Here is a 27,185-nt window from a genome sequence, read left to right on the forward strand (position 1 = left end):
TCTGAGTGAAGAGTGAGACCCTAGTGGCGAAAACATCACAAGCTCTCCTACAGGAACCAGTGTGAAACCCTTGGATGTGGTTCACAGGCGGGTTACAATGACCAGGTGGAAACGACCCACAGACAGAACATGTCCGTTAGCCCCTTCACACACCACGGGACAGTACAGGGGTCGCTTGGGACCTGCGAATGGGGTAAAGGACATTTTCTTCATAGGGGCGCAAATGTGCCAAAGAAATTGTAACAAAAGAATTAGATCACACATCATCCTGACCTTCCATTAATCACCTCCTTAGGTAGAACCAAGGAAAGGAATAGGTTATCCATTAACATTTTATGGTCTGGCATGTCATAGTATGATCCTGAGGAGACTATCGGAACGTCTCTAGCTTGTTCAGCTAGAACATTTAACATGTAGCCATCTTCATTATTCATGCCAAATTGGGCTAAAAAACTGCCTCAACCTCATTTCCTTTACAGGGAAGGAGATACACCCAAACACAACAAAACCAGCCTTTCTACGACCAATGAGCCGAGCTGTCTGCACTCATCGAGCCTGAAGACAAAGGCCAGAGCAATGCAAGAGGAACATCGTGATGTCTCGGGAAGTACACGTCTCCGCTTAGGGTTGGGTTTGAAGCGAGGAAAGATGACTCAAACATTGTTTTACTGGAGAAAGAATATCCAATAATACGTTCACAAGTTCTGTCCAGAAATAAAAGCAGTTTTTAGACGTTTTATGGATGGATGAATTTGCAATGTTCCAGCACAAGTGGTTTTGTTGCTAAGAGCGAGGAGAGCTTTCCCATCTTTGTAGCCTCTTTGTAGTTGAGTAATCAGTATTGGTCTCAGACAATACAATATTTTTAAGTCTTAATAAAACCCTTTTCAATGCTTACTCTTACTGAAAGACATCTCTGGCAAACAAGATTCAAAGTGGCACTTTTGTGCACTTAATCATGCAGGTGTTCCAAATAATTACTTCATCCCAAGGTTTTAACATTGATGCGAAGCTACGCTTATCGGCTTCAATTCATACATTGGTGTGGTATCGATATTCTTTGTGGTATCGCTCAGCGACTTCCCCTTGCTGTCCAAACCAATTGGCCTGTAATGGGATCAGACACTTCAGATCTTTGAAATAAGAGTTCTGCAGCAACAGGTCACATCCGGCTCACAGGAGCCACCAGCAGATCACCACATCCAGGACACGCAGGAAGCGGAAACAGTGGCAAAAAAGCAAAGGTAAGATGATCAGCAGTGGAATTCTTTATTAGCCAACAACTGCATTGGAATGAAAAGGCTAAATCAGAAATTATACGTTTATGCATTTATCAACATCAGTAAATCTCAACGTTGCCTTTGGTCGTCATTAAAAGACCAAAGATTAATTGAAAACAGGGATGTGCAAGATTAATGAATCACCTTGTCAGCTAGTTAGAAGCAAGATGTTTTGTTTTGTGTCGTCCTCCGAGGGGAGTGGAATGGTCGTTTCTACAGCACGGACTGGTTTACAGTGACCTTCCTGTTACAGCTCCACAAAGATCAAAAGCTGAAATTTGAGGAAAGCCACTCAGAAGACGTTTGCACTGGTGTGAGTTGATCTGTGGGGTTTTGCCGGTGGAGATCCTTGCTGATCCTGGAGCCGCCACGGCCTCTTTTTACAGTGAGCTCTTTAAAAGCCACAAACACCTCCGCATCGGACAAAACGGCACCCACAGACCAATCAGCATGTCTGCTGCTAGCATTTCCTCATTAATCCTAAATTCCCATCCACTTAATCCTTTAGTGAGATAATACAAAATTGCCAAATCTGTTAAGCTAAATTTTATATTTTCACAGAAAACTTTTTTTTCCTTTTTTTTTTTTACTCAAAACCGGCAGAACATATATTTTACCCCTCAGAAACAAAGGTCTTTGCACATCCCAGATATCAAACCCAGGGGCCTCACTTTGACTCCTTATCGTGCCTTTACGTTTTCTCTTACGGGGGATTATCTCACTGCGGCCTTCATAGAACAGAGCCTCTTCTGGCTCTACATAATTCCTATGGGATACCGGAGCCGCACCCACACGGACCGGGCGGGGGACTATGGGCGGACAGAAGCTTGGATTCAACAAAAGTCTCACATGGAACGTCGCACTCGGTCCGTCACCAGAGGTCGAGTGCTCGAGATCGATCAGGTATCTAACCTGGCGCTCCTTGTGAAGTTTGGTTATTCACAAAGCCACTTTTATACATTTAAACTTTCCATTCCTTGCTGCAGCTTTGTTAAATGGGATGGTTTAACTAGCAGTGGTCCATGTGCTACCATGACAAGAGTACAAAGCTGGTTTTTAAAGCCCCCAAGGTCCAAGGACAACAGTTTGAAGTATTCGTATGTACAGCATTAAAATATTACCTAGTTCCACATGAAGAGAAATGGTATGCACACTTGAGAAGTGATGTTATAAAGCTAGAGATTATTTCAATAACAAAGCCTCACACACAATCGTATCTTATCATATATGCGTTTCCAGCCTCGTCTCTTGAAAGTTTCACCAAGCTAGGCACCAACAGACTACGACAGTGAAGGAGGGAAATTACAGAAAGAAAAAAAAGAATCCTAAATAAAAAAATAGACAAAATAAATCTTACACATAAAGACACTGTCATTTCTTAAATTATGGGGGTTTTAGTGCCCTACATTTTACACCCAGTCAAAAACATCTGCCTTCGGTTGGTTGGTAAGGCTGCGTGACAGACGGCCAGCCCTGTGGTAAACCTATGGTACTTCTAGACGTTATGTAAATTTACAGTATACAATTTTGGATTACCATGCAAGAATACTTTTTTGTGTAACATTTAATAGCGCGATCTACATCCAGGAATAATTTACATAGAAGGACAATAGTTATTGGACCAGAGAGCGCGATAGGTAAATAACCATGGTGGTAAGTGCAGCCGGAGATGAGGATGAGATTCAGGTGAGGAGAGGAGGCGAGAGGAGAGGGAGAGGGAGAGGGGGAGGCTGGATTGCAAGAGGGGGTAATTGGAGGTGATGGTCCAATCCTTGGAGGTCCAGATCAGCGGCACTCCCACACTTTTACTGTTTGATCTACACTCCCAGTGACCACGTAGGGAGCAGCCTTGTGGAAATCTGGAGGAGAAACAAAAGAGGTCGTCACAACAAAAGATCGGAAAAACATTTCAATCCAACACGTCTGTGAGATGCTGCTCAGTTATCTGAGATAACGGTGAGAGCGGACGCACGGTAAGGTTCCAGCTCGGTAACAACCGTCTGTCTGGTGACAACAGCGGTCTGCTGTCAGGCTTCAGTAACGCAGCTTGCAGTTTATTGACCGTCACACTTCAATATCCGTTTGAATTTTTAAGACCATTTTAAAGCAATGGTATTGTTGGAAATGGTCAAATATTCAGTATGTAGGCAGGGAATACTGGGATTGTACAGATAATGAGCAGAATAAGATTCTTTGTCCACATCTTCATTTTTTTCTAGTGATTCGCGATGAAGAATAAGGCCATTTACTTGCAGTGCGAAGGAGAGAAAAAATAAAATGACAAATTCATTTAAATTGTCTTTTATGATTTTTAAAAACTAATAGCTAGAATTTGCAAGACAAATGGAGAGTGTGGATGAGATTGATGCGGGTAAACAGGAGCAACGTGACTCACTGGGTGGGACCAGTTTACTGCAGATTGGATTATGAATAAACAAATAGCAATTCAGATTATCAGACTATTTAAAATCAGAATGCAAACACCTTTGGAGAAGCTACTTGTTATTGTGTTTATATGCACACACTTAGGACAACGCCTTTTAAAATGAGGGAAATACATTTTTCCTCTCAATGATTTCAAAACAAAAAGGTGCTTTGTCTTTTCCACCTCGCTCCAGAATTCATCACATCAATAGCTTACAGCGATATCCTCTATGGTTGAACTAGGATTTAAGAGGACTGGGTTTCAAACGGCTTGCCAAGGAAAAGTTGGCTGAAGAGCTCCTCGAGAGAGTTACCCAGCCTTGATCTGCTGAAAAGCCGCAAACACACGGAGGGGGGAGGCGGACAAATTCTGGAGCGCTCGTCTACCTCCTAAACCCCAGCTGCCAGCAACCCCCAGGACAGGGAACGCACCGTGGTGGAAGCACGGGGCTCCTTTACCATTATTCAACCCCTGGCTAGAGCACATATTTGTGAAACCGGCTCGACGAGGTTCCTCGGGAGACAAGCTGGTCAAACAAAAACAAGGCTTTTTATTGGGGGGAGTAGGAGGGGGCCGCTGCTTACCCAGAGAGGTAACAAAGTGTTCATGGGCACACAGGGTTTTCATGCAGCGCTTGTTCTTGTAGTCCCAGATCCTTAAGGTCTTGTCATCTGCACAGGACACAATAAACTTGCCTCCGGGGTGGAAGAGGATTCCACGCACCCAGTTATCATGGCCGACCTGCGAGACAAACACACGCCTGGTAAACACTTAAACATACATGAAGAAAGTAAAAAAGGGGTTAAGCCCAAGACGGCCCCTCACCAGTGTCATAAGGCACAAGCCGATGCTAACATCCCACATCTTGATGGTTTTGTCTCTGGAGCCGGACAGCAGGAACGGGCCCGCCTTACCGCTCTTCTTTGTCTGGTTAAAAACAACAAAGAAAAGACAACAGATCAAACAGAAGCAATGATGCAAAACTAGGAACAAAGCACATGTGACATTCATGAGGAAAGAAAGATTATCTTAAATAAATTGATTGGGTCCGGTGAACATAAAGACGTTTGGAACCAACGGTCACTCAGTGCTTGCTTCAAACAGGCTGGAAGTTGCATCTAACAGCCAGAGAATCAGTAAAAATGCGATTCACTGCTTTGGTCAACTGAAACATTTTTTTAAAAGATCAGAAATGGATGAAAACTGAGGAAAACATCACGTTCAGAAAGAGATTTCTTCATTTGTCTGTCAAACACAACTGTGGGTCAAAAATGTGTTGGTTGCAGAGTTCATATATACAACAAATTAATTAGGTTAACGGTTTTGCTTTCTTTTTCAAATTCTGCACACTTTCATTTGTTTTTGTTCTTGTGTTTTCGACAATACTAGGTACCGTTAGTGTTGTAATTTTAGAGTTAATAGAAAGTCCAGAAAAGTAAAAATACAATTAATTAAAAAAAAAAACTGCACCAGAACACTTAAGTGCAGCTGGACATCCAAAATAAATAGGGGATGTTTTCAACAACTACTGCAAGGGAAAACATTGTTTTAAAATCGGACCAGTTTAAATTTAGACGCACTTGAGATAACAAGGCGTGAGGAAGGAGTCTGGATTACACTTCATCCCGAACCACTCTGAGACACATTCCCAGCTCCCACCACCGAGTGCAAACATCACATCGTCTCTCTGGATCACGCACACGCTGTACGATGACAAGCGGACGCTTCATCAATTGAGCACTACGCATGCCGGCGTCTGGAAAATGTGTTCCCAGTAAACGGTCAGTTGGCACACTGGAAAAGGCTCTAATAGTCAGTTGTCTGCTGGGCTTTGATGAATGATCACGCTGGGCATTAGCCTGCAATGGTCACCATGAACTCTGATGATGTGGCTACAGTGTGTCAATAAACCCTGCGTCCCAATTATGAGTACGCAAACCTGAGGGCTCGGGCAAATTAGCGTCCGTTTACCTCGGAGCCTGTGGCGTCTTGGATGGTGGGGTGGGCGCTCTCTGGCGCCCAGGAGATGCACTCCACCACGTGCTCGTGCTCCCGCAGCTCCGCCTTGCAGTCTTTGGAGGCCACGACCCACACACGCACCGTTTGGTCGTTGGAGCAGCTGGCGATCAGCGTGCCGTCCTGATTGGGCCGAACCATGCGGACCCACTCCCGGTGGCCTGTGAAGGTCTTCACGCAGTAGCTAACAGACAGAAAAAACAGAGGAGTCACTTGGCTGTCGTAGTGGATGTGGTTGACAGAATAAATACATTTAAAAAAAAGATTGGGGATTTAAGGATGTCTATGGCGGGAACGTACCCAGTGGCCACCTCCCACATTTTCATGGTTTTGTCCCTTGAGGCAGAAATGATGTGATCTCCATTGGGCATGATGGCTACAGATGAAACATTGTGGTCGTGTCCTGGAAAACAGAAAAATAACAAAAAATTTCAGTAAAGCAGTTTGAAACTTTTTTAAATTTATAAGTAGTACAAATTTAGAAAAATAAAAAATGTGAACGGCACCAACAGCGCCAAAATAAACGCTGGGTTTGGCTGTAATTAGCCAATTAAACGATGAGCGATGCAGCCAATTTGCTGCCGCTGACACTGTTCCACGGAGAATAAGAGATCGCTAATTACCTAAACACTGGGCAATATTTAAGCTGCTAAGCAGATGAAGACAATAATAAGTGTATTCTAAAAGGCCAGCTTATCTGCGCGGCCCGTGTAGCGTGGCAGCTACACAGAATATTGCTATCTGGGGATGAGGATAATTAAACTGCTGTCCAATTCTACACTAATTTATTTCATTTTTTTAAAAAAGGTATGAAAAAGAAAAAGGTATCGGTAAAAATGGGAAAAGTTGAGTGGATAGATAAAGAATCATGGTGACATGGTAATGAGGAGGATGGATCTGCTTCTTGCTTTAACAAAATACAAAAATCCCAGTATAAATTTAAGAATAACAGATTGCTTCTTGTTCGTTCGCTACAAAGGCTTTTTTAATTCACTAATTCTCATTGATGTTTGCTTCACAGTCGGACCTTAACGGACACTTCTAGCAGACCTATGAAGCGCAGAACTAAATGCTTCATGTTGGTTGGGCTGCCGCTGGCGGCTCGGTGGGAGGCCGTCTTACAATTCAAACAAGAAAAAAAAAAATCCTTAAAATCAGCAGGGCCTGAGGGTAAATGCAGACTGCTGCCATCATTTACTTGGCAATTAGGGTGTGAAAGTGGGGGGATGTCTGCCTGAGGAGAACACAGCGAAGACATCTTCAATAGAGACGGAGATTCTCATATTAGAAAAGAACAAATGTGGGTAGGCTTAGTGACGGTATAACTGATTCTTTACAATTTAAACAACGCATTGTGAGAGGAGGTGTATCCGAGGGCCCGGAGTAGTGCACTGTAGCGGGGAGGGGGAAGGAGTAGACATCATGGCTCAAAGTGTCAATTTGTCAGAGCTGGTTGTGAACCTCCGTGCCGGGCGATGTGAATCGGAGCAGATTGAGGCTCATCAACAGCATCAGATGTGATAACGGATGCCACCTGAGCCCTGTGAACTGTCAGAAGCCACATTTACCATGCATGGTCCGGATGCACTCAAAGCCCTGGAAATCCCACAGCTTTATAGTCATGTCTGCAGAGCAGGACGCTAGCAATTTGCCGGTCTGGTCAAAGGAGATGTCCTGCACTGAATCCGTGTGGCCCTTCAGTGTGCGCTCAAAGTCCCCCGTCTCATAGTCCCACACCTGGAAGAAAGAACAGTCACACAAAAGCTTTGGTACACAGATACAGTAGGAGAACAAACTGCAATGGGCATAGCCATTACTTTAATCTGCAAACCCCTGAGGAACACACGTATACTGATCATTTTATATGCAACGTCTTTCTGGACCCCAACAAAGATGCCAAATGTCACATCATCCGACAAGCGGAGAAGAACCAGACTGTCCAGGGAAGAACCATTGCAATCCCCAAACACATGCTAAAACCATTACAGCACTATGACATTTGCCTGAGAGCTGCTCACCCAGCAGCTCTCAGTTTGCAGACAGCACACACACTCACTGAATCAATGACTCTGTGGATCATTTCCGTTGCTAATGGTCGGGAAGCACGAGCCAGGATGCCGATTACGACAGTTAGGCCTGGTAAAAGCGGAGAGACCATTTATTGTGCCAAATACAGTCGCGCCAGTTGGAGTACGGGCAGAATGTGGAGTGTACGGTATTAAGCTTCCTTTCCTAGCCCGCCAAAGCTGCTATGTTTCAGGATGTCAAGCAGACAGAAGGGTTGTCATGGGGGGGGGTGGGGGGAGGATAAACCCTCCTTGGGTTCATCTTTTGGGTTGGGGGATTTTTGGCGGACGGGAAGAAGGGGCCACCCTTCTCCTCTGGCCTACCCCCAAAAAGGAAGCTACAGACAAGGCAGATGGCCATGAGGTGCAAAGTCCGAGGGGAGGGGAGGGGTTGGCTGCATTGAACATTAGAGATGTTCAAGGCAACCTGTTTGGAGATGCACCGGGCAAACAAACGTAACACCCTATTTAGCAGCAGCAGAATCTAAAGCACACAGAATCTATTAATGAACTGTACCTCAATGCCGTCTCAGCAACAGTCCCCCTCCTAGCCCTCCTCCAGGGCACCCCATTGAGTAAAGCAGAAAACCGTTTCATGATCATTAGTTTACATGCTTTCAGGGAAAGTGCCTCGGATCTTTGTCATTCAAAGTCCAACAATAATACAAGGTCTCTATTGGTTTATGGCTATTTATGGAGAAAGCGATGAGTAAGCTGACATCCGAGCTCTTTACCCTTGTTTGGATGAAGTGAGCCTCCGATTGACGCGTTTGAGCACGGCGCTACGCACGCGGCCTGCTGATTTACATTCTGTGAAAGGTTAGGCGCTGAATTCAGGTTAACATCTTGCCATGCAAAAATCAGCCATGATAAGAGGACAGAAAACAAGGTAAAAGAGGACGAGAACCAAAGAATGGCAGAACTAATAACCAGGAAACTTAAAGGGTGAAAAGGGAGATCGGTATGTCTACAAAGAAAAAACGTGACACCATCACAATAAGACGAGAATTCTATGCCTTGTTCCAGATCTGTGACGAAGATCACACTCAAATTTAATCAGGCATTAAGTCCTCCTCATCTTTCCATCGAGGCAGCTACATACATTCATTAGCTGCATCCACTAAATGGGGACACGAGATCAACCCGGCTGTGCGGGCTCCAACACATGAGACCTATTGACAACTCAGTGTGCCGGCAGGGATCAATAACGTCCTGCAGACTCTGCTCACCAACCACCTCACCTCTTTATTAGGGAGCTATAGAGTTTAGAAAAGATGAGTCTCCTCATCGGTTGAAAATGAGAGAGAGAAGCAGCCGGAAGAGCTGCAAGAGAACAGGGCTGAATTCTAGATTGCGGCCCAGGCCCGACTTCTCCTGAAGGACAGATTGCTCTGATGGTGGGTCGTCGTGGTGGGGAAGTTTCAAGTGGAAGATAAAATGGAGCAGGAGGCGGGTTGCAGTGGCAGGCAAGGGTGGGGGTAAAAAAGGGAAGATGCCAAAACACGGAGGAATCCCTGCTGTGTGGGTGTAGCTGAGGAGAGATGTACATGTGTCTCTCATTGTCTCATGAATAAAATATAGAGAACAAACAGCTCGGAGTATTGGTATTGTGCAGTGAGGCGCAGAAATAGCCCGGAGACAAAACTATGGAGTTCAGATATGGAATCTAGGAACACAAAGGCGACTTGGAGGAAGCGCCCTGTGTAATCTGGGCGTGTCTAGAAAGGCGAGCTAGAGCGGTAAAGCTTCGGAGGGAGGCTTAACAGATGGAGAGAGGAGAGAAGAGTATTGTTAAACCCATGTGATGCTTTCCTATTCACCTCAAACTACACCATATTATGGCTTCATTACCGTTTGGCAACAGAAACAGAGGAAGCTTCAAAATGAAGATCCTGATGACGCCCTTTCGTTTGGGAAATTACATCATACAGATTATTATGTCTGACCATTTCTCCCAAGCACATATTTTAACCACCTCAAATCACAGCCGAGTTATCTGTGCCAGCTGGGGATGTGTATCTAGAATGGTGGGTTGAAATAAATCTTATTGAAAGCTATTCTCTCAGCCAATAACACACACAAGATTAGACTTGCTGCTAGTCGCTTATGACAAAAAGAAAATCGGCCAGAGAGTTTGGAAAGTTGCCATATTTAGTAAGAAAGCTGCCAAACAGATTTGGAGTAAAAGATGGAAGGGGAAAGGACGGCGCAGTAGAGATCTCAGTGCTGATTGGCAGAGGCTGTCACGTCAAAGATATTTTATTGCAAAAATCACAACATCACCATTGTATACATTTGGCTCTTTAACACCAGCCAGTTATGGTTGTCAAAATCAACTATTGAATCCAAATCAAATGTTGTACACCAAAGCTCAATTTACATTCCAGTGACATGTGACAACATGTGGGCTGACAGCATTGTATTTATAGCTCCGCTGCTACTATAGGAACCTGATATTGTGCTGCTGAGTGCGGTTTACGTTCCAGGAAAGAAATAGCAGGGAATGTTAAATGAATGGAGAACAACCATTTACTTTGGCGAGAGACGGAAGCATCTACCAGATGCTTCACAGGGACAAACCATCACGTCTACGTTGTCCCACCTCCCAAAAAATGCTTGTGCCAGTATGCACATTTCAGGGAATCTATTAGCACAACTCTAATATTCACACTTACGTTTCCATTACTGAAAACTTCCCTTAAAACTAAATAATCTGGAGTATGCCTTTTGTGTTTTTACGTTACCTGCAGGCCACCGTAGTAAAACTGCTGTAAGCAGTTAATCCCGGATTAGCTGCAATAAATTGATCACCATGTTGAGTCTTTGAGACACAATAGGAATGCTCCCAATCTCTCATATAGCGCCTTTAACGTCTGAAAACAAAATCAGCTGAAACCTTTTCCATCAACTATAACAACAAGAAAAAAAGCAAAAAGAAATATTCTCCAACAGTTTAATTTAGTATGATGCCTAATTTGAGCATTGAACAATAGCCTATAAAAAATAAAGTGCTTCGCCGATGCATACGGTACATTGGTCGTGTTGAACTGGAAAGTGGCTCAAACCTGCAAGCTTTCATGAGAAACTTCAGCAGTGTTTTGGCCAAAATTTCACAATTTGACCCAAAGATGACAGTCTTTGCTTTAAATAACCTGCAAACTCCAAACGCCATTTCAAATGACAAAAAAAACAAACAACCGGCAGCACTGACCTTTATTGTTGCATCCTCGGACGCCGACACCATGACACTGAAGACTGGGTGGAAGATGACGCGGGTGACCGGACTGCGGTGGCCACTCAGCGCGTACCTTTCAGGCGGGCGTGGGATCCACTCTTTGGGGTCGCGCTTCTGACTGACGGGCCCACCCAGGGTGATCTCCTCCTTTGCTTCATTCAGTTTGGATTCGAGCTCCATCACCTGCACAGAGTGTGCAGGTTACAGGTTAATGGCATAGAACTGGCAGAGAAGTGTTTAGAATCAAACCAGGGAGGGAAATGTGAAACAAAGGATTTAAGAGTGTTTGTGTCTGGAGAAAACCACCCCCACAAACCTTCTTTTGTAATCTAATCACAGAGGTCCATTTCTTTTCCAAAAGTCCGGCATACTTCTTATCCAATTCTTCATTCTGTTGAGAAAAGAAAAAAAAGAAAAAACACATCAAGCAAACACACGACAAAAAGCCAAAGTTGTGGGCTCAGCATAATCAGTGAGGAGTGTCGGTGTGCGTGTTTGTGAGGAAGGGGGGGGGGGGGGGGGGGTAGGAGTTATGGGGGGGGAGGGGTCTTTGGCTATAGTAAGCAATAACAGTAAATCATTAACACACCCCTCAAAAGCCAACCCTCACTGCCAGACACCGCCAACCTACTGTACGCCACACAAACAAACACACACACTACACGCATATGACCACACAGCCCAGTCCTAATCCTTCTCCCACAAGCTAATCTGCTGCAGACAAGAAAGGCTTAGGCGGCTTAAAGCCACACACCCGGTGATGGCGGCAGCGGTGGAGGTTAACTTGTGGCGTCCTGGCAGACAGACTCCACCTGCAGGCTAACATCATGAGTTAGCTGTAGCTTTAACATAACGCAGCGCATGGCATCCCGAGGCCTTCGGTGCTGAGACTAATAACCATTTAACATCGATTAGCCTACTGGTTATTTTTTCTTGATTAATGAACCACCTGAGGTAGTCCATTAGCTTGCTTTGACCCACCAATATCTAATGCCATTTCAAGCCAATATATCTTTACTATTGTAGAAGACAAAGAATCACATCTGTAAAGCTTCATACCAGTAATAGCAAAAGAAAAGGGAAGCTTTGTTATTCTATACAACCAATGCAACAGTTTTGGTACCACCGTGCAAACAGCAACACCCTGAGGCTGCTACCAACCATCAAAGCATCAAAAACCCACATTGACAGACAGACACGAGTGCCAGTGAGGGAGAAAATTAGCGTTGCGCTCCAATTTCACAGCTAGCCCTCAAGCCTGGGCTGGAAACAAAAGCAGGCCTCGAGGTGTGGAGAGCTGCAGGCACCACGGAGGCTTCTGTTCAACACTTCTCCATGACGAGAAGTGATTCCTCAGACGAACACGAGGTGTGTATTAAGACAAAGACATGAGCTGAGGCACCACAGAGAGAAAGGAAACATGCGAGCTGGGAACACAGTTTGGACAAGCCTGCCATATAATCTGCCATCTGCCCGCATCACCCACACACATAAAGACAGGCACACACAAAGACACAAACACAAGGCCCAGACTTCACTGGAGCCTGCCAGTCGCTTGACAGTGGATAGCAACCACACACACACACACCTCCGTTAATGCAGGTATGTACATTCTGCGTTCTGCGAGGTAAATAAAAAGTGAATCATGACCTCTTTATATTACTCCGAATATGAAAACCTCGTAGTTTAAACTTATGCGGCCCGTGGGGAAATGCTGCGAAGAATCACTTAATTGTGAGTTATGGTGCGGCCACATGCACATTTGTGGGTGCGCTGTTCACTTCTTGCCATTCATCCATTATTCAGCCCAATTCCACAGGCCTGCCACAGAGAAAATGTCTGGAAGAACGAATGAAGGCACGGCGGGGGGAAGGGGGTGCTACATGGACACTCGGGATCTAGTTTCCGTTTCCACCAATAGAGCAATGTTTACCATTGCCATAGTTCATTTCAAATCCAAGGTGGAGGAGTCCAATAAAACAAACCATACAAACAAAGAAGAAAGAAGTGCAAAATAACAAAGGGTATAGCACCGCTTTGTGTTTTTACGGGGAAATTAGGTACAACTGTACAATCATTTCAACTGCGTCAAGTCAATAATATTTTACTATCTATAACTATTAAGGTTATAGTTTAAGGCTGGTGTTGTACTGAACTACATTATATCGACAGGTCTTTCTACTTTTTTTGCTTTGACGCATCAGCTCTCAATATAGTGCGATGCATGAACAACCGCATCGCCACGGATTATGATCTCAATGCCAAGACCCTTGGCATCTATGACAATATGCATAATAGCAATATATCAAAACACCACAAAAGTATAGGGGAGTGCATTTGAAACATATACAATCTCATTTCAGCAGGGAGCAAAGTCAATCATGTAAAACAAAAAATACAGAAATACAGTATGTCACGCTCCATTGTAAATGTAACTGACGTGATTAAAGCCTCTGTCAAGATGAACTAGCAGCAGCTTGTAGCATGGAGTCCTAATCAGACACACAACTATAATTGGCTGCAGGTGCTCCCCGTCACACCCGAGAACGGGTCGACTAAAATGAGAAATAAAGTGGAAATCAAGGCATATTGTTGGTATAAATTGGTTGTGATTGGCGGTGCGGATGCGTGTCCACCCTAAATCTACTCACATTATCTAATTCCGCCTCCTTCTTGAAAGTGGAGTATGCTTCTTCATATCCATTGGAACGTAGATAATCGGCTATCGCTCGATTTCTGAAACAGACAAAGAGAACCCGTAATTAGTTCACCCGATCAGCAGACAAGATAGTGGTTGCAAAGTCGTCGCATTCAACACTGTAAAACAAAGACTGTTACATGTTGAATGAATTTGACACATGAAATGTGTCAGACAAAAGATGTAAATGTTAAAAGATCCAGTGTTATCTTGGTTCTAATTCGTAATAATAAAAATGCTTGATATGCAAGAATACGGGCTAGCACCACCTACAACACAGTCTCCTGCTTTCACACAGCGACACACACCCCGTTTCACACAGATCTGAAACACATAGCACATCTATCTGGCTTCTATAATGAGCCCTTGTTGCTGTGGGCACATAGTGGGAAGGGATGACTCCCATGGTGTAGATATGGGGGCGGGGGGGGGTCAGCATACATCCCACCAACACAAACTCTCACATACACATTTTAATGGGAGTTCATCCACTTTTCATGCAAAAGTTCGCAGACAAAAACAATGAGACGGCCCACCTTTCAGAGGGCGGGCACAAGGAAGGTGGGGGATGGTAGCAAGTGTGTTTGTAATCCACCGATTTTAAATATGTGAAGAGAGTTGTGTGTGGTTTACGTCTGCAGCCCCTGTCATAGCTCAATCTACTTTAAGTTAAGAGGGTCAGCCCATCAGTCCCAATAGTTTGACTTTAATGCTCCATTTAATAAGATTCTCATGAGGGTAGGAAAAGTTTTCCATTTTATTTTCTTATCCAAAATACCTCTGATTAATTCTATTACTGATAAAAAATTTAAAAAATACATTACAGTATAATTCTACAGATCCATATTACCATACATCGGTTCAATGCCTTAATTATACATTCAAGTAGTGCAGCCATTGCTGAAATTCCAAAATATATAGTAAATTAATATTGAGAGACAGTACTCTAGCTGCTCATTTATGTTTACCGGTGTCTCTAACTAAATGCTAACTTGACTGGCTTGGTTTAGCTCTAATGGAATCCTCAAACATAATGGGAACACTGGTATTTTCTTTAGCTGGTTTTGAATACGTTTTTGTACTTCACTGCTTAAGTTTTCCATTGCATGCCAGAAAAGGTCAAAAAACAACAACTGACCAGATGAAGTGAAGAGCACAAACAAAGACACTGAATTCATGAATGTCTAATAAAAAAATGTTCCCCAATATTAAACAACGCCTCCTGCGTTTGCACACAGCAACCCCCCCACCCCCCATTGATGCTAAGGAAAGCCAGACAAGCTGTCAGGCAGGCAAGGCTTTGAGGTGCCAATATGAAGGGGTGGGGGGTACAATCTGTCAGCCCAGCCCTTGCCCCCTGTGCCCTCTTGGTCAGTGCTAAGCACTGAAACCCCCCGTCGCCCTCTGCCCACCTGAATCCCCATGACAACAGGACAACCTTATTATAGCGCAAGGTTAGCAGGAGGTTATCTTCTCCTCTGACAGCCTGCCTGCCTCAGTAGTCAAGGTAAGCAGCAGGTGAGGCAAGCTGGGGCACAAAGAAGTCTTTGATGCGGTGTGGGTGTGTCAGGAGTGTGTGTGTGAGCCACAGACTCTACATAAGAGGAGGTTGCAGCCGCCGTTACGTCCACCATTGCTTTGGGGAATGCGGATTAGAAACTTTAGCGTTGGCGCCGTTTATATGTTTTTGTCCAACTAGAAGTGACAAGAAAGGGTGGAGCCAAGTAACCGGGACATAGATAAGCAAACAAAATTAAGCAAACTTTCAGAAACAGGAAGCAGTGTAAACGGGTGTGAGTTGTAGAAGGAAACCAGGGAACAGAATTGACAACGTCTGGGTACATGTGCTGGCCCCGCCCTAAAACACGCCCTTTGAGTCCTGTAAAACAAGTTGACCCACAGAGGTCGTGAGTGAGTTGCATGGTGTTTTATGCAAACCAGGGTGTCGCGTTTAAGTCCCTAGAGGGCACGAGTTGGTAATCATATTCAAAATCTTTAACAAGTTTTTGCATGGTGCAAGAACACCACACTGTACAATCCGCACAAAACAACCACACAGCAAAGCATGTGAACCACTTGGGGGGTTAATATTTATACATAACAGCTCCTGTTGATGCCCTCGGAAAAGGTAGCCAAGCAGCACAGAGTCACTTTGTCATGGTGGGCATCTTTTAAGCCTCAGTGACTCAGGCAAACATATAATTACAAACGCTACCCTGCAATAATATTCTTTTTTTAAACGCACCTCATAATGTAGTTTTCAATTTATCCACTCCCCAGACCGATAAAAAGGGGCGGAGGAGGGGGTGTACTAATATCCACAGAATGGAGAGAAAAGAAAGATACGGCTGGTATCCATGGTAACCAGCCATATCTAGATGACGTGATGGGGAGATAGTTAAAAGAGGGCAGGGCCAGTACATGGACAGAGAGGACGGATAGAAGAACAATAGAGAGCCTGAAAGCCCACATTGTAGCTGTAAACTTGTTCCAATGAGATCAAATGGCGTTGTCAGTGAAGGCCACGCTCTCCCAAAACAACAACGCCAAAGTCTTATTACATCGCAAGTAATGTTGTGTGATTTACTAACGCTTATTTGGCACTCTCGTGAATTACATCATTGCTGCGGTCAGTCAGTCAGACCTCTGGTGCAGAGCTGCTCTCTCATGTCCCAAAAAAACCTTCCTGGATAGCGAGGGGAGCATTCTGGGACACAGACGGAAAGATGCATGACATCATCCTTCTGGAAAGAGAGGTGAGCCACAATTACACCACCCCGCCTCCAGCCATTGACATCACTTCCTCCCAATTAATGCTCAATGATGATTCATTTTCACATCGTTTATAAAAGGCCAGCAACACTTACGTAGAGGGAGAAGTATGGCGGCTCTGCTAGTACGTGTACGAGCAGTTTTAGTACCTAAACCATTTAAGCGGTTTGAAGTGTGCCGGATAATACATAAAGAGCATCTCAATAAGCTCATAACAGATTAGGCTGCAGACTGGTGTTCTGTTTCTGTGGTCATTGGATTAGCTCTCCCCCATGTTTGGGCTTTTTAGTATGACCTCAACAGCACAGTTGACTGAACCCAGAGGGACGTCGGTGGCACGGCTGCTGCAGAGTTTGAACACAAAATTAGCGGAGAAGACGATGGCGACCGGCCCGCTGTATCAAAGCGCCGTGACACCTCACAAGCGCCACATGAGCGCTGCCACTAACAGTTGTTTGTCAATGCATGGACGTTTCTTTTTAATCTCTAATCTAAATCTTTCTCTCTCCGCTGGTGCAAGCACCATGGGGCGCCCCGCTGAAATAACGGTAGGGGAACACTGGAGGAGATTTGGCCATCGCCCTGTGCCATATATCAGTCTATGTGCTTCTTCGACCAGACCATGTTGGACCTGTTAAACATTAATCAGCAGTTTTGAAAGATTTAACAGAAGGAAGTTCAAGTCTATTCCCTGAAAGGTCCCTCTGCACATTCACAATTCATGTCCCCGCCGACTGTTTCACGGGCAAATATCAGATTGGCCAAAGCCTTTAGGCATGCGCCGTCTGGAAACTATTGTATGACCACCATGTGACGACGTTATGCTTCTCCTTCATAAAGCCTGCTGAAGGATTTGTTAAGAGTTTGTTCTGGAAACCGCCACAAACAACGGACCAGTGTTAGTGATGTAACCAGTGTCTCTGCTAAGCATTCAAGCAGCAAGGCCACAGGCGATGTAAGGCAGCACAGCTATTGAAAAATACCCTTTCCAGCAAATACTCTCGTTCCTCCTGCATCGCTCTTTTCCGTGTTTTCATGTAACGTTGACAGTTTCTTAACGCAAAAGCGGGCAGGCCGTACCCAGCATGCAGTTCCGCGGGGTATTTTTATAAATGTACAATTATTAGTGTTATAAATGATTTATGTGTCACAAATTGTTGTGCCGTGGTGGTATTATTGGGTTATTAATTGATGTTATGAAGTTATAACCATGACTCGCAAGATCCGACCACTAGGGCGCGTGGGACGCAAAAAAGCAAAAGGAGCGAAGCGAATAATTCACACAACAAATTAAGAGCAGAAATAGTGGTTATTTATTTCCATGGTGGATAGCGGAACTTAGTACAACTATCTTTTCAGAGACAAGTAACAGATAAGACACGCCCCCTTTCAGGCATTAATAAAGCGGGACGCGAATGAAGCAAAATAACTACAACTAGTCGGGCGTGGTGAAAATTTGCTTCGCTTTTTGTGTGAACACAGCATAACAGCTCACTTTATCAGAGTAAGAATAGTTTTATCTCGGGTTATTTTTGTATGAGAACTGAATGTTCTTTGCCTATATTTCAGTGAATTGGGAGAAGAGTCTACATTATCCATTTGTGAATAAGGGCTGCAAATTTACTCATTTAATCTTTGACTTTGCAGTGCTGGGAAACGTAAACCCTCCAGTAGACACTCCTAATATTTGACACCCATATTAAATAAATAAAAGACAAAAGGAAATTAATCCATTTGGTTATTATCAAAACATTCCAAATATGCAGTATTTCTGAAATGGACAATTGTTTTATAAACCTTATCGGAGCTCTTTGAATCGAATCGTGATGTGCCTGGACATTCCCACTTCTCGAATACATGTCATGTAAAATAGATGTCCTTTGCCCGCACGCCATGCCATGGCTGATTGCTGTGAATGTGGTGACGCCCAAACGATGGAAAATACAAAAATAAAAATCACATGAACCTCTTAGTAGCCTAGGATAGGAGAGGGCTGAGGGCAGTTTCTTTGTTAAGCGAAGAGAGCAAAGACCCATCTGCACACGGGTGCCTGCAGGTCTTTCGGGGGAGCATTTCTGTTCAGTTGTTCGAGTCTATTTTTGCTGCATGCCAGCGGGGACGAGTCCCCTGACCCTGGTAAGAAACACAAATGTGCTTTTCATTGGCCGTGTTCATAAAAATAGGGTTGTTGTGAGGATGCTACGCAAATCCCAGCATCTGACTGCAGTGCTGACAGAAACAGAACGCATCGAGGGGACATAGATTTCTTCTCTTTTTATAGAATGTGCTGCCTTCGGGATCAAGAGTGGGTCAACGTCCACAGAAAGAACAAAAACACAAGGATAAACTGCAGTGTCTTGTTTTCTGTTCTTCGGTTTTCCCCCCGGGGGAAAAATTGTCGTAGTCTAACCCACACTGCAACGCTCAAGCAAAGTGTCACACTTCCTTGGTTTCATCAACACGGCTGATCCAGTGTGTTAGTCTGGACGAGGTGAAAAGGAGACCTTTGGAAACATTTTGGGCCTCAGTCAAAGAGTGTCTGTTCCTAGTTAATAGCAGTGTAACGAACTACCGTTGATCCAGGATCAATAACTTCCTAACTAGCTCTGTGCAGCTTATAACACACAAAACTACGAACAAGATATGTTTTAATTGATAAAAGGTTTTTGGGATGGTGTTTGTGTGGAGCCGTGGAGACCAGCTGCTGTAATCAAACGACAACATGGAACATCAATGGTCAAGGTATTTAGCAAGGGGAGCAAAAAAAGACAAGCAGGGATCTCTGAATTAGCTTCTCTTTCCCCCCCCATTTGTGTCCGTGACTTGGACTTGTGATGCAATCAGGGCCATGAGTTTTATGTTATAAAACTATGAAAAAAAAGTATTTGCACCACTTCTAATTAGTCACACCACGATCAAGTCATGCTTTTTCACAAGGAAGAAAAACATCAGCCTCAACTACCGTTGGCCTTTGCTAACAGCTATTGTGCGGATTACTTCTGTTTTTTATTGTGCTACTACATGTGCATACACCAAGCTATTACCTTAGCACTTTGTAACCATTTCAGTGTCCAGCATGGCCCTTGTATGTAAACGTGGCGATGTGTAAAAAGAGATCACCTGAATGCAATAGGAACTACATCCACTCGCCTGCTCCCTGATGTTAAAAAGAGGCTCTGACAAAGAAAGGGCCCAATGAAAAATTTAGCGTGAATAGCAGACAGTCCACCAGTCACTGTTCCCATTACCCCATCTGCTGTATGGCCTGATTCAAAGTGGGCCTCTTGCTTTTCAAGTAGGCTCCCCTAAAAAGAGGCTGCCATTTAGGAAGCAAGATCTAAGGGGCACTTTATAGACGACAAACTCAATGAGCACCAACTGAGCCAAGCGACATCTCCTACGGGAAGAATGCAACAGATGCGTGAATGTGACTCAAGTGGCGTGATGGTCCCAAACTAGTTTCCTCTAAGCTACACAGGGCCAAAGAACTGTGCAACGGAGGAGAAAAGAGGGGCAATGGAGTCCCTGGCAGCTTCCTCTGAATAGCAAATAGCAAGAAAGATTAGCATTCCAATAGCTCTCTCCATACCAACAGACCACACCCACGGTGCTAATCTAAAAACACAGAAACATCGGGAGGTATGTTAAGAACCGTGTCATGGGAGTCGGATTCCAAATAAACACGATTTCTTTTTAAGAGAACATATTCTTATTAAAATACGGTGTTTTTAACAAACGTCTTAAGTGGAAGGATAATCTTAGGATCTACAGCTCAACATGACATCATCTCCTTCTCATGACCTTGTATCTCACAATGAGTTACCTTAACTTTTTAATCCCGCCTCAGGGGTTAATTACCAAGCTCAGACTCGGCAAAGCCAACTACCATTCACTCATTATCATAGTCTCTCTCACTTTCACTTTCTTTGTCTCTCTACCACTTCACTGCCTATGGCAGAAATGTTTTCATAGGGGTTACCCTGCTCCTATGGAATCACTTTGGATTGCAGTCTTCTCCTTCAAGTATATTTTAGGGCAAATGCGACACAAAGCGTAACCTAAAAAGGTCACAACGGCAGATCGTAAAAACATTTTCAATAAATATAATGATGTGTGTACATCATACAAACAAATACATATATGGGGCTCAGATATATAAAGATAGCTCATTGGAACAGGCATTGAATCATTTATTGAGCTCTTTCATACAACAATAAAAAAGGAGATCTGATGGCTCACACTTGTTGAGGTTGATAAAGATCAGATAACCCCAGCTGATGTTGGCTGGGGGAAGTTTGAATTAGTGACATTTTGTGCTTCCCTTTGATGAAAAAAACTTTCAAAGAGGCTTTGAGAAAAGCACCAGGCATTGTTCATTCCTTCAAATAATGTGGTTGCACTGGGCTGTGAATCTAGTATGAAGGTGAAATGAAAACATGCCTAATCACATGATGCAACAAATACACATCATTGTAACCGCAACGTATTGACCAAAACCTCCACACATTTAAAATGTGACATCTTCACAACTCAGCCATACGCTGTGTGGGCGACTTACAGTTCATCCCGTTGCCGTTGCGACAGCACCATGGTGACGGGGCGGTGTGGACGGGCTTCAGGAAGGACCGCGCAGTAGAAGGGAAAGCGAGTGCAGCTGCTGCGCTCTCCTCAGTCGGGAGATGAGCGGTGCTGATCCAAGCAACACAGGCGAGGATGCGCCGCGTACTCCAATAGCGGCCCGTGGGTTTCGTCCAGACAAAAGAGTGAGAGAAGGGGAACGCAGGAATCTGCCCGCGCCCCAACTGGCTGACTCCTGGGACAAGAGAAGCCGAGAGCCTGCAGACCAGTCACCAGCAAAGTCTACACTGCATCTGGAGAGGAGAGAAGTGGGATTTAGCATTAGGTATGCATGAAAGATAACATGAAGAGAGGGGGAGACGAAAGGGTTTGTAGGCCAAAGAAGCACTGTAATGTCTGCAAATATTCAGTTAAGAACAACTGAAGAATCTGTCAACAATGGAAAAAATAACAGTGTACATATTTTGTGCTTCTTATTTATAGCCAGAAAGACAATAGAACTGAAGCAAAGCACATCCAGCAAACGTTCATTTGCTTTTCTGCTCCACCTGCCTAATCTGGCTGTCTGTCACCAGTCTGGTCTTTGGGCTCTTGCAGCAAATTCTAGTCTCAGTGATCATACGAGAGTTGACCCACATTCCCCGAGAAACGCACTCCAACTCCCAGGCTGCCAAAAGAAAAGAAAGCCCGAACACAAGCTCGAGTAATGGCTGGGCCCGCCAGCTCCCTCGAAACCGACCGCCTCACTAAGATTGCGCCTCAGAAGCATGGATGGCACGATGAAATCACTGCGACAGGGCTACCAAAAGCGCGTTAGCGGAGAATGTTTTCATGTCAGGAGCGTTTTGTTCGACTTGAGTTAGAAGCCAAAGAAAGGGTATTTTCAATTGCTGATAAAATCACTATAGTTTTTAGTTAATTAACTGACCAACACGCATCAAGAGCTGTACACCTTGAGTTGTGGTAACTTTTACACAAGTGTCACAAAATCAGCTGTTGGGGCCATGAAGCTTCAGCCCAAACTTCAGTGCTGCAAACATCAATGTGACCATGTCCCTTTTTTCCCCCACTGCATCATGGTCTTGAAAAGCACTTTACCAAAGCAGGTACACACTAGAATATTAACTGTGAGCAACAACAAGCCTCTTTTGACTAAAGACAATTTTGACTAAATCTCTGCCAAATCAGTAAACAAAAAAAGCCTCCTTCTAGACACCTGCCACCAACTGACAAAACTACATCCGGGAGACACTGTGCTGCCAAATGAGCAGCAGATGAAACGTTGATGCGTCTGGAGTAATTAAAGTGGGTCGGAAACACCGGGGGAAGCTGCAATTTAGGAAAATCCAAACATTGGTCGTTTCAGCTGATGATGCAGGAGTGAGATTACCACTAGGCTAAAATAACTATTTCCCTCCTATTCAGGAGGCACACAACACTTGACGCAACAGCAGTTCAAACATATGCTTAACTCTGAACACAATAAGGAACTGAATACTGAACACAAAGCATCCTTTAAAAAACGCACAGGCTGTCAGCATCAACCTGTGAAACTGCTGTGGTGCGTTAAATGAGGTCATCTGCCATGTATTGATACTTCTCTCTGCGGCTGGCAACGGTCAACCCTGTGAGCATCCATTAATCTGCTAGAGTCCACTTTCTGCAAATCTTGATTGTGGCTTTAGTATTAAGCGAAATGTTTGCACAACACATAATCAGGCTAATTGGTTCAGCACAAAATGCTGTTGCGTGCTGTTGGAGGGGGCTACGGCCGCGGGGCATCTATAAATTTGCCCCCTGACTGTAAATAACGGTTATGTGTCCTTCCCCCATTGATTCCCCAGTCTTTGTGTACCGGCAGGAATGTACAATAAATGGGCCCCTTACTCCAATGCCGATGACTGCTTTGAGAAGGACATCCTGCCGAGTCCCAACAACTTATCTGTTGCCACTTTAATGGTTATTGGAAAACACCCGTCGACTGTCGGTTTAAGAACGCATTAACCGAAGGGCAGGTCTGAACTGCACTGGCCACACCCAGTGTGCACCGTCTGTGCACACAGTCCATTCTGTAAAGTCAAGAGCATGAATTGGACTTGCTGGATGATATTTGAACAATGCATTTGTTTCCAAAGAGAATGCCACAGGAAAAAAAATAGTTTACTACTTAAACAGTAAGAAACATTTTGGATGATCTACACTTCCATGTCTGAACAAAGGAAACACACCCCAGAGGAATGTAGAGCACCCTTTTCTGCTGGTGTCATTACGTCATCATCCGCCCTAAAAGAAAATCATCGCAAACAGCTGGAATCTGGAGCGCCTGCATTTTTCTGTCAATGACCTGACCTTCATTTAGGTTTATTAATTCCAGGAGGCAACAATTTGACCTTTTGTAAATCATGCTAAAGTATTTGATTGAAGTTTTGGGAATAAATGCAGTGAGTACTAAAAGACAATAAAAGTAACCCAAACTCAGCTTTGGTTTCAGAAGTGGGACCAACCATATTTCACTTTTGATCATTTTGTGGCATAACATCTCTCCACCAGGAGGCAACTACACAACCCACACTAATGTAAATGTCATTAGTGCATCTCGGCATTGTATCAGCTGGATCAACATAGCAAATTTATTCTCCCAAGCAATGAAGTGAGTGATACTGCTCTGACATAAGCCTTTGTAGAGGCCAGTTCAGGGCTACTTTGTCTACGAACCTCCGCACAGGAGTACTGGAAGCGGAATTCTGTTAATTATTGCCCTTTTCTATGAATGGATGATTTTTGTCCCAGTACTCTTACTAAGAAAAACCAAAGAGCTTTATCACTCACTGAGTGAACATCTGGCTGAGCTTCCAATCTGCAGCCGTTGCCACCCGCAAGGTGCCTATGTCAGTTATTTGGGTTGGTAACAAGCTGCTAACTTTACTAAGCTATGGCGCCATTGACGTCTTTCTTCAGCGGCTAACAAAAGGAGTGTTGACATAATAAACAGTTGTAGGAATGAATTGGCTGTTCCTCCGTTCATTCCAAACTCATCTCCTCACAACAAATGCATGTTGCCAATCAAATACCAACCAAGCTGCCTGATTAATAAATCGGATTCCTACAAGAAGGACAAGAGACCAAGCAGACAGGAAGCTCACAGGAATCAACCAATCCACCACAGTCTACTGGTGTACACAATCGGGAACAACTCAATAAAGAGCAGTTAGCCTTCTTCATGCCTATGTGTTGAGGTCAATCGTGCAGTACCAAAGTTCCAATTGGCAGCCATGAGATGCTTGTTCAACCTCTGCAGGGTATTCACTTCATGCCAAGGCGCTGCAGGTTGAAATGATTATAGCTCTAAATTTAGACCGGAGGTGTACGCTTAGTTACCGTTGCAAGAAAATGGCACTATGAAGCATGTTCAACTCAAACCCTTTTAAGTCGTAAGGCTACTATGCCGACCGCTATAACTAGATGCTTTAACTATAGTCAACAGTACGGTCGGATTCATGCCCACACGTTGAGACGTTTCTTTACAGTAGGTTGACAGGCAGCTGTCTCTGGTAGGATAACCGCTGTACTGATGTCGGCTCAGGACAGCAGGGTCATGTGGGTCGAGCTGCCCTTCAGCCTGCAACAATCCCAAAAAGGTAAATACTGTCACACTCGGCGTTGACTGTTGAAACAAAAAGCAGTTTGGCGAAACTGTACATCCGGCCCTTTCGGGCAATTGTTACTACTGACACCAACTACCCCAAAGACGTTCTTGAGGAACGACCTCCACAATCTGTGGCTGCCCTTCCCATTACTTGGCAGCGGTTGAGCTGGCAACAGGTTGCAGCAGAGCAGGTCTTGCAATGGCCAAAGCACGTACTGTAGTTTGACCTTTGAGCCATTTCAACACCATGGTTAATCTGTAAATCTGGCTATTCTGACACGTGAAATATGATTAACCTTAATTATGTTATGCACTGTACTATTATCCCATTTTATTTCGAAAACATATATATCAGGGTTTGTTATAGGCTAATTCGGTAAATAGAATAAAATAAAAAGATGAACCCACATTGAAACAAACAGCACATCATCCTAAACTTAAGAGGGGAAAAGAGTCAATGGGTTTCACTCAGAACAGGTGACAAAATATTCCTGAGATTTTAAATCATGTCTGCATCGGTGGAATCCAGTAAATTCTACTCAATACTCATTTAGTTAAGGGATAGCTTTGTTGAACGTTTTAACCTGAGAGTCAAGTACACAGTCAACGTGTATTTAAAAAGCTAGACACTTAATGACCTTAAAAATATGAGTCAGTCAATTAAAAAAAATAAAACCTCTTGTCTCGCTTGTATTCAGTGTACCACCGTGTAATCCCACAGTGATTTGCATTCATCCCTGTGTGAGCCGTCGGTCAAAAATAATAAATACAACTCCATCCCGATCACTCAAACAGACAGGCACACATACTGCATGAGCAAACGTTAAAAAAAAACAGGCCGACTTGCTTGAGCAGCGGGCAGATGCGATACACATACAACTCATCGCCTGAGACGTGCTCCACCCAGATTTTCTAACGCCGCGCCAAAGAGCCGCATGAAGCGGGCAGAGTCGCAGAGACGACGCGAGCCGCAGCCCCATCGGCCCGGATCCACCAGCGTGACAGCGCCCAACAGCAGATGGCGAATCACCGGTAGCACGTCACGGCACTAAACCTGCAGCAAGGCGGGCTGATATTCAATTACAATGTCTTGTGCCCCCCTCCTCCTCCACCTCCTCCACCATGCCCATGAAATAATAGAGACACAATCGTCGCTTTACGCCCCTCGGCTCGCGCCGGGCACAGAATTGATGTTCAAGCTGCGACGATCGGCGACTTGCAACAAAAACACCCTCACGGTGAAAGCATTTCACGTTACATGTAGTTATAGTTGGGATCCGGCAGTGACGTCGTGGGATCGTTTGGTGTAATAAAACACACGGGTGACAGGCGGCGATAACTATGCTAGTTACTGATTAGTAACAACCTGGTAGGGCTGAAATCCACCGGGCCATAGCCGAAACACTGACATGTTTCCTTGGGTCGAACCTGCCGACGGTGGCAGCTCAGCGCAAAGACCGCTGCCCTGTTATCGTTAGCTTAATGTTAGCTAAAGTTAACGTTAGCGGAGTTAGCTTCACCGACGCTGCAGTCAGAAAGTTAGCTCGGCACCGTCACTGCGACGAACACCAGCAAGCTCGCGCGATGCATTGGCGCTCAATTAGCTACGATTAACGGGTACGGTTGCTGACCGGGGCCGCTTTGAAATACGTCAAGTGCAGAGAATCGTTTATCCGGACACCAGGATAAACTCAGCTGACAAGGTACCTGCTGCTCCGGTCCAAGCGGCCTATCCGCCATTTTGAGACAAGGAGGTGCAAAAATTACAGCCACATCGTCGTTTCCCCCCCTCCACCTAAAAGCCCAGATTCCTTCGCCCCTGACGGGCTTCGTAATTTGGAAAGTATTTAAACTCACCCTATTGTTTTCTGCCCGTGGATATCCTCAGAAGTCTCTTAACGGTAACACGACCCAACAGGGCGTGAAATTTCCGCTTCCAGAATAGGATCTTGTGTTGCGGAGGTGAACCGCGGCCGTCTTGTCTCTCCGGCTCCGCTTGCTTGTTTTTTCGTTGGCTGCTGCATTCGCCTTCAGACGGGAGCGCGCATGAAGCTCGCGTTCACGGTCTGACGGGAGCGCGCACGCCCTTGATAGAAGAAAATCCCTTATACGTCTTTGACTTTTAACTCTTCCGCGGCTTCTCTGCATCCGTACATGTAGAATATCAGAAATGTATTTATTTACGACTCACTGAAGCATTCCTGACTGACTGGCCGTATTTTTAGGTCAAACTTTTCTGTGTAGTCTAATGCACTTTTGAGGTACTTGTGCTGTATTTTTTTTGATACTTCAAAATCGAAATATTGTACTTTTGACTTCATTGCCTTTATGACATTATATATATATATATATATATATTTTACACGTTTGTAATATTTATGTATGTGAATGTTAATTTACATATAAAACATTTGATCAGCATATGACACAAATAAACTAAACTGTCCGTTAATATGAGGAAGCTGCTTA

The 27,185-nt window shown here is 44.4% G+C and overlaps 1 protein-coding gene across 2 annotated transcripts; it reads right to left on the reverse strand.

The window, feature by feature from the left end:
• Window positions 1-1,255: 1,255 nt before the first annotated feature.
• pafah1b1a (platelet-activating factor acetylhydrolase 1b, regulatory subunit 1a) lies at window positions 1,256-26,882 on the reverse strand. Of its 2 annotated transcripts, none has more exons than XM_040175424.2 (11): window positions 26,574-26,882; window positions 21,051-21,363; window positions 13,674-13,758; window positions 11,339-11,413; window positions 10,999-11,205; window positions 7,290-7,458; window positions 6,022-6,124; window positions 5,677-5,905; window positions 4,531-4,632; window positions 4,290-4,446; window positions 1,256-3,139 (listed from the first exon to the last, which is right to left on the reverse strand). In XM_040175424.2, the coding sequence occupies exons 2-11, from the start codon at window positions 21,080-21,082 to the stop codon at window positions 3,066-3,068; spliced, it is 1,233 nt and encodes a 410-aa protein (XP_040031358.1). In that variant the 5' UTR covers window positions 21,083-21,363; window positions 26,574-26,882; the 3' UTR covers window positions 1,256-3,065. The 2 variants fall into 2 exon arrangements, with proteins under 2 accessions (XP_040031358.1, XP_077954355.1); XM_078098229.1 differs by having other exon boundaries at window positions 26,424-26,834.
• Window positions 26,883-27,185: the final 303 nt, after the last annotated feature.

The sequence above is a fragment of the Gasterosteus aculeatus genome, chromosome 1, assembly GCF_964276395.1.
Source record: "Gasterosteus aculeatus chromosome 1, fGasAcu3.hap1.1, whole genome shotgun sequence".
In the NCBI taxonomy this organism is placed as follows: Eukaryota; Metazoa; Chordata; class Actinopteri; order Perciformes; family Gasterosteidae; genus Gasterosteus; species Gasterosteus aculeatus.

Excerpts from the sequence above, each read along its gene's own strand:
- pafah1b1a (XM_040175424.2), bottom strand. The coding sequence starts at position 21,082 with ATGGTGCTGTCGCAACGGCAACGGGATGAACT. Across the intron at positions 11,206-11,338 it reads TGATTAGATTACAAAAGAAG|GTGATGGAGCTCGAATCCAA; the intron begins GTTTGTGGGGGT and ends CACTCTGTGCAG. Across the intron at positions 5,906-6,021 it reads ATGTGGGAGGTGGCCACTGG|CTACTGCGTGAAGACCTTCA; the intron begins GTACGTTCCCGC and ends TCTGTCTGTTAG.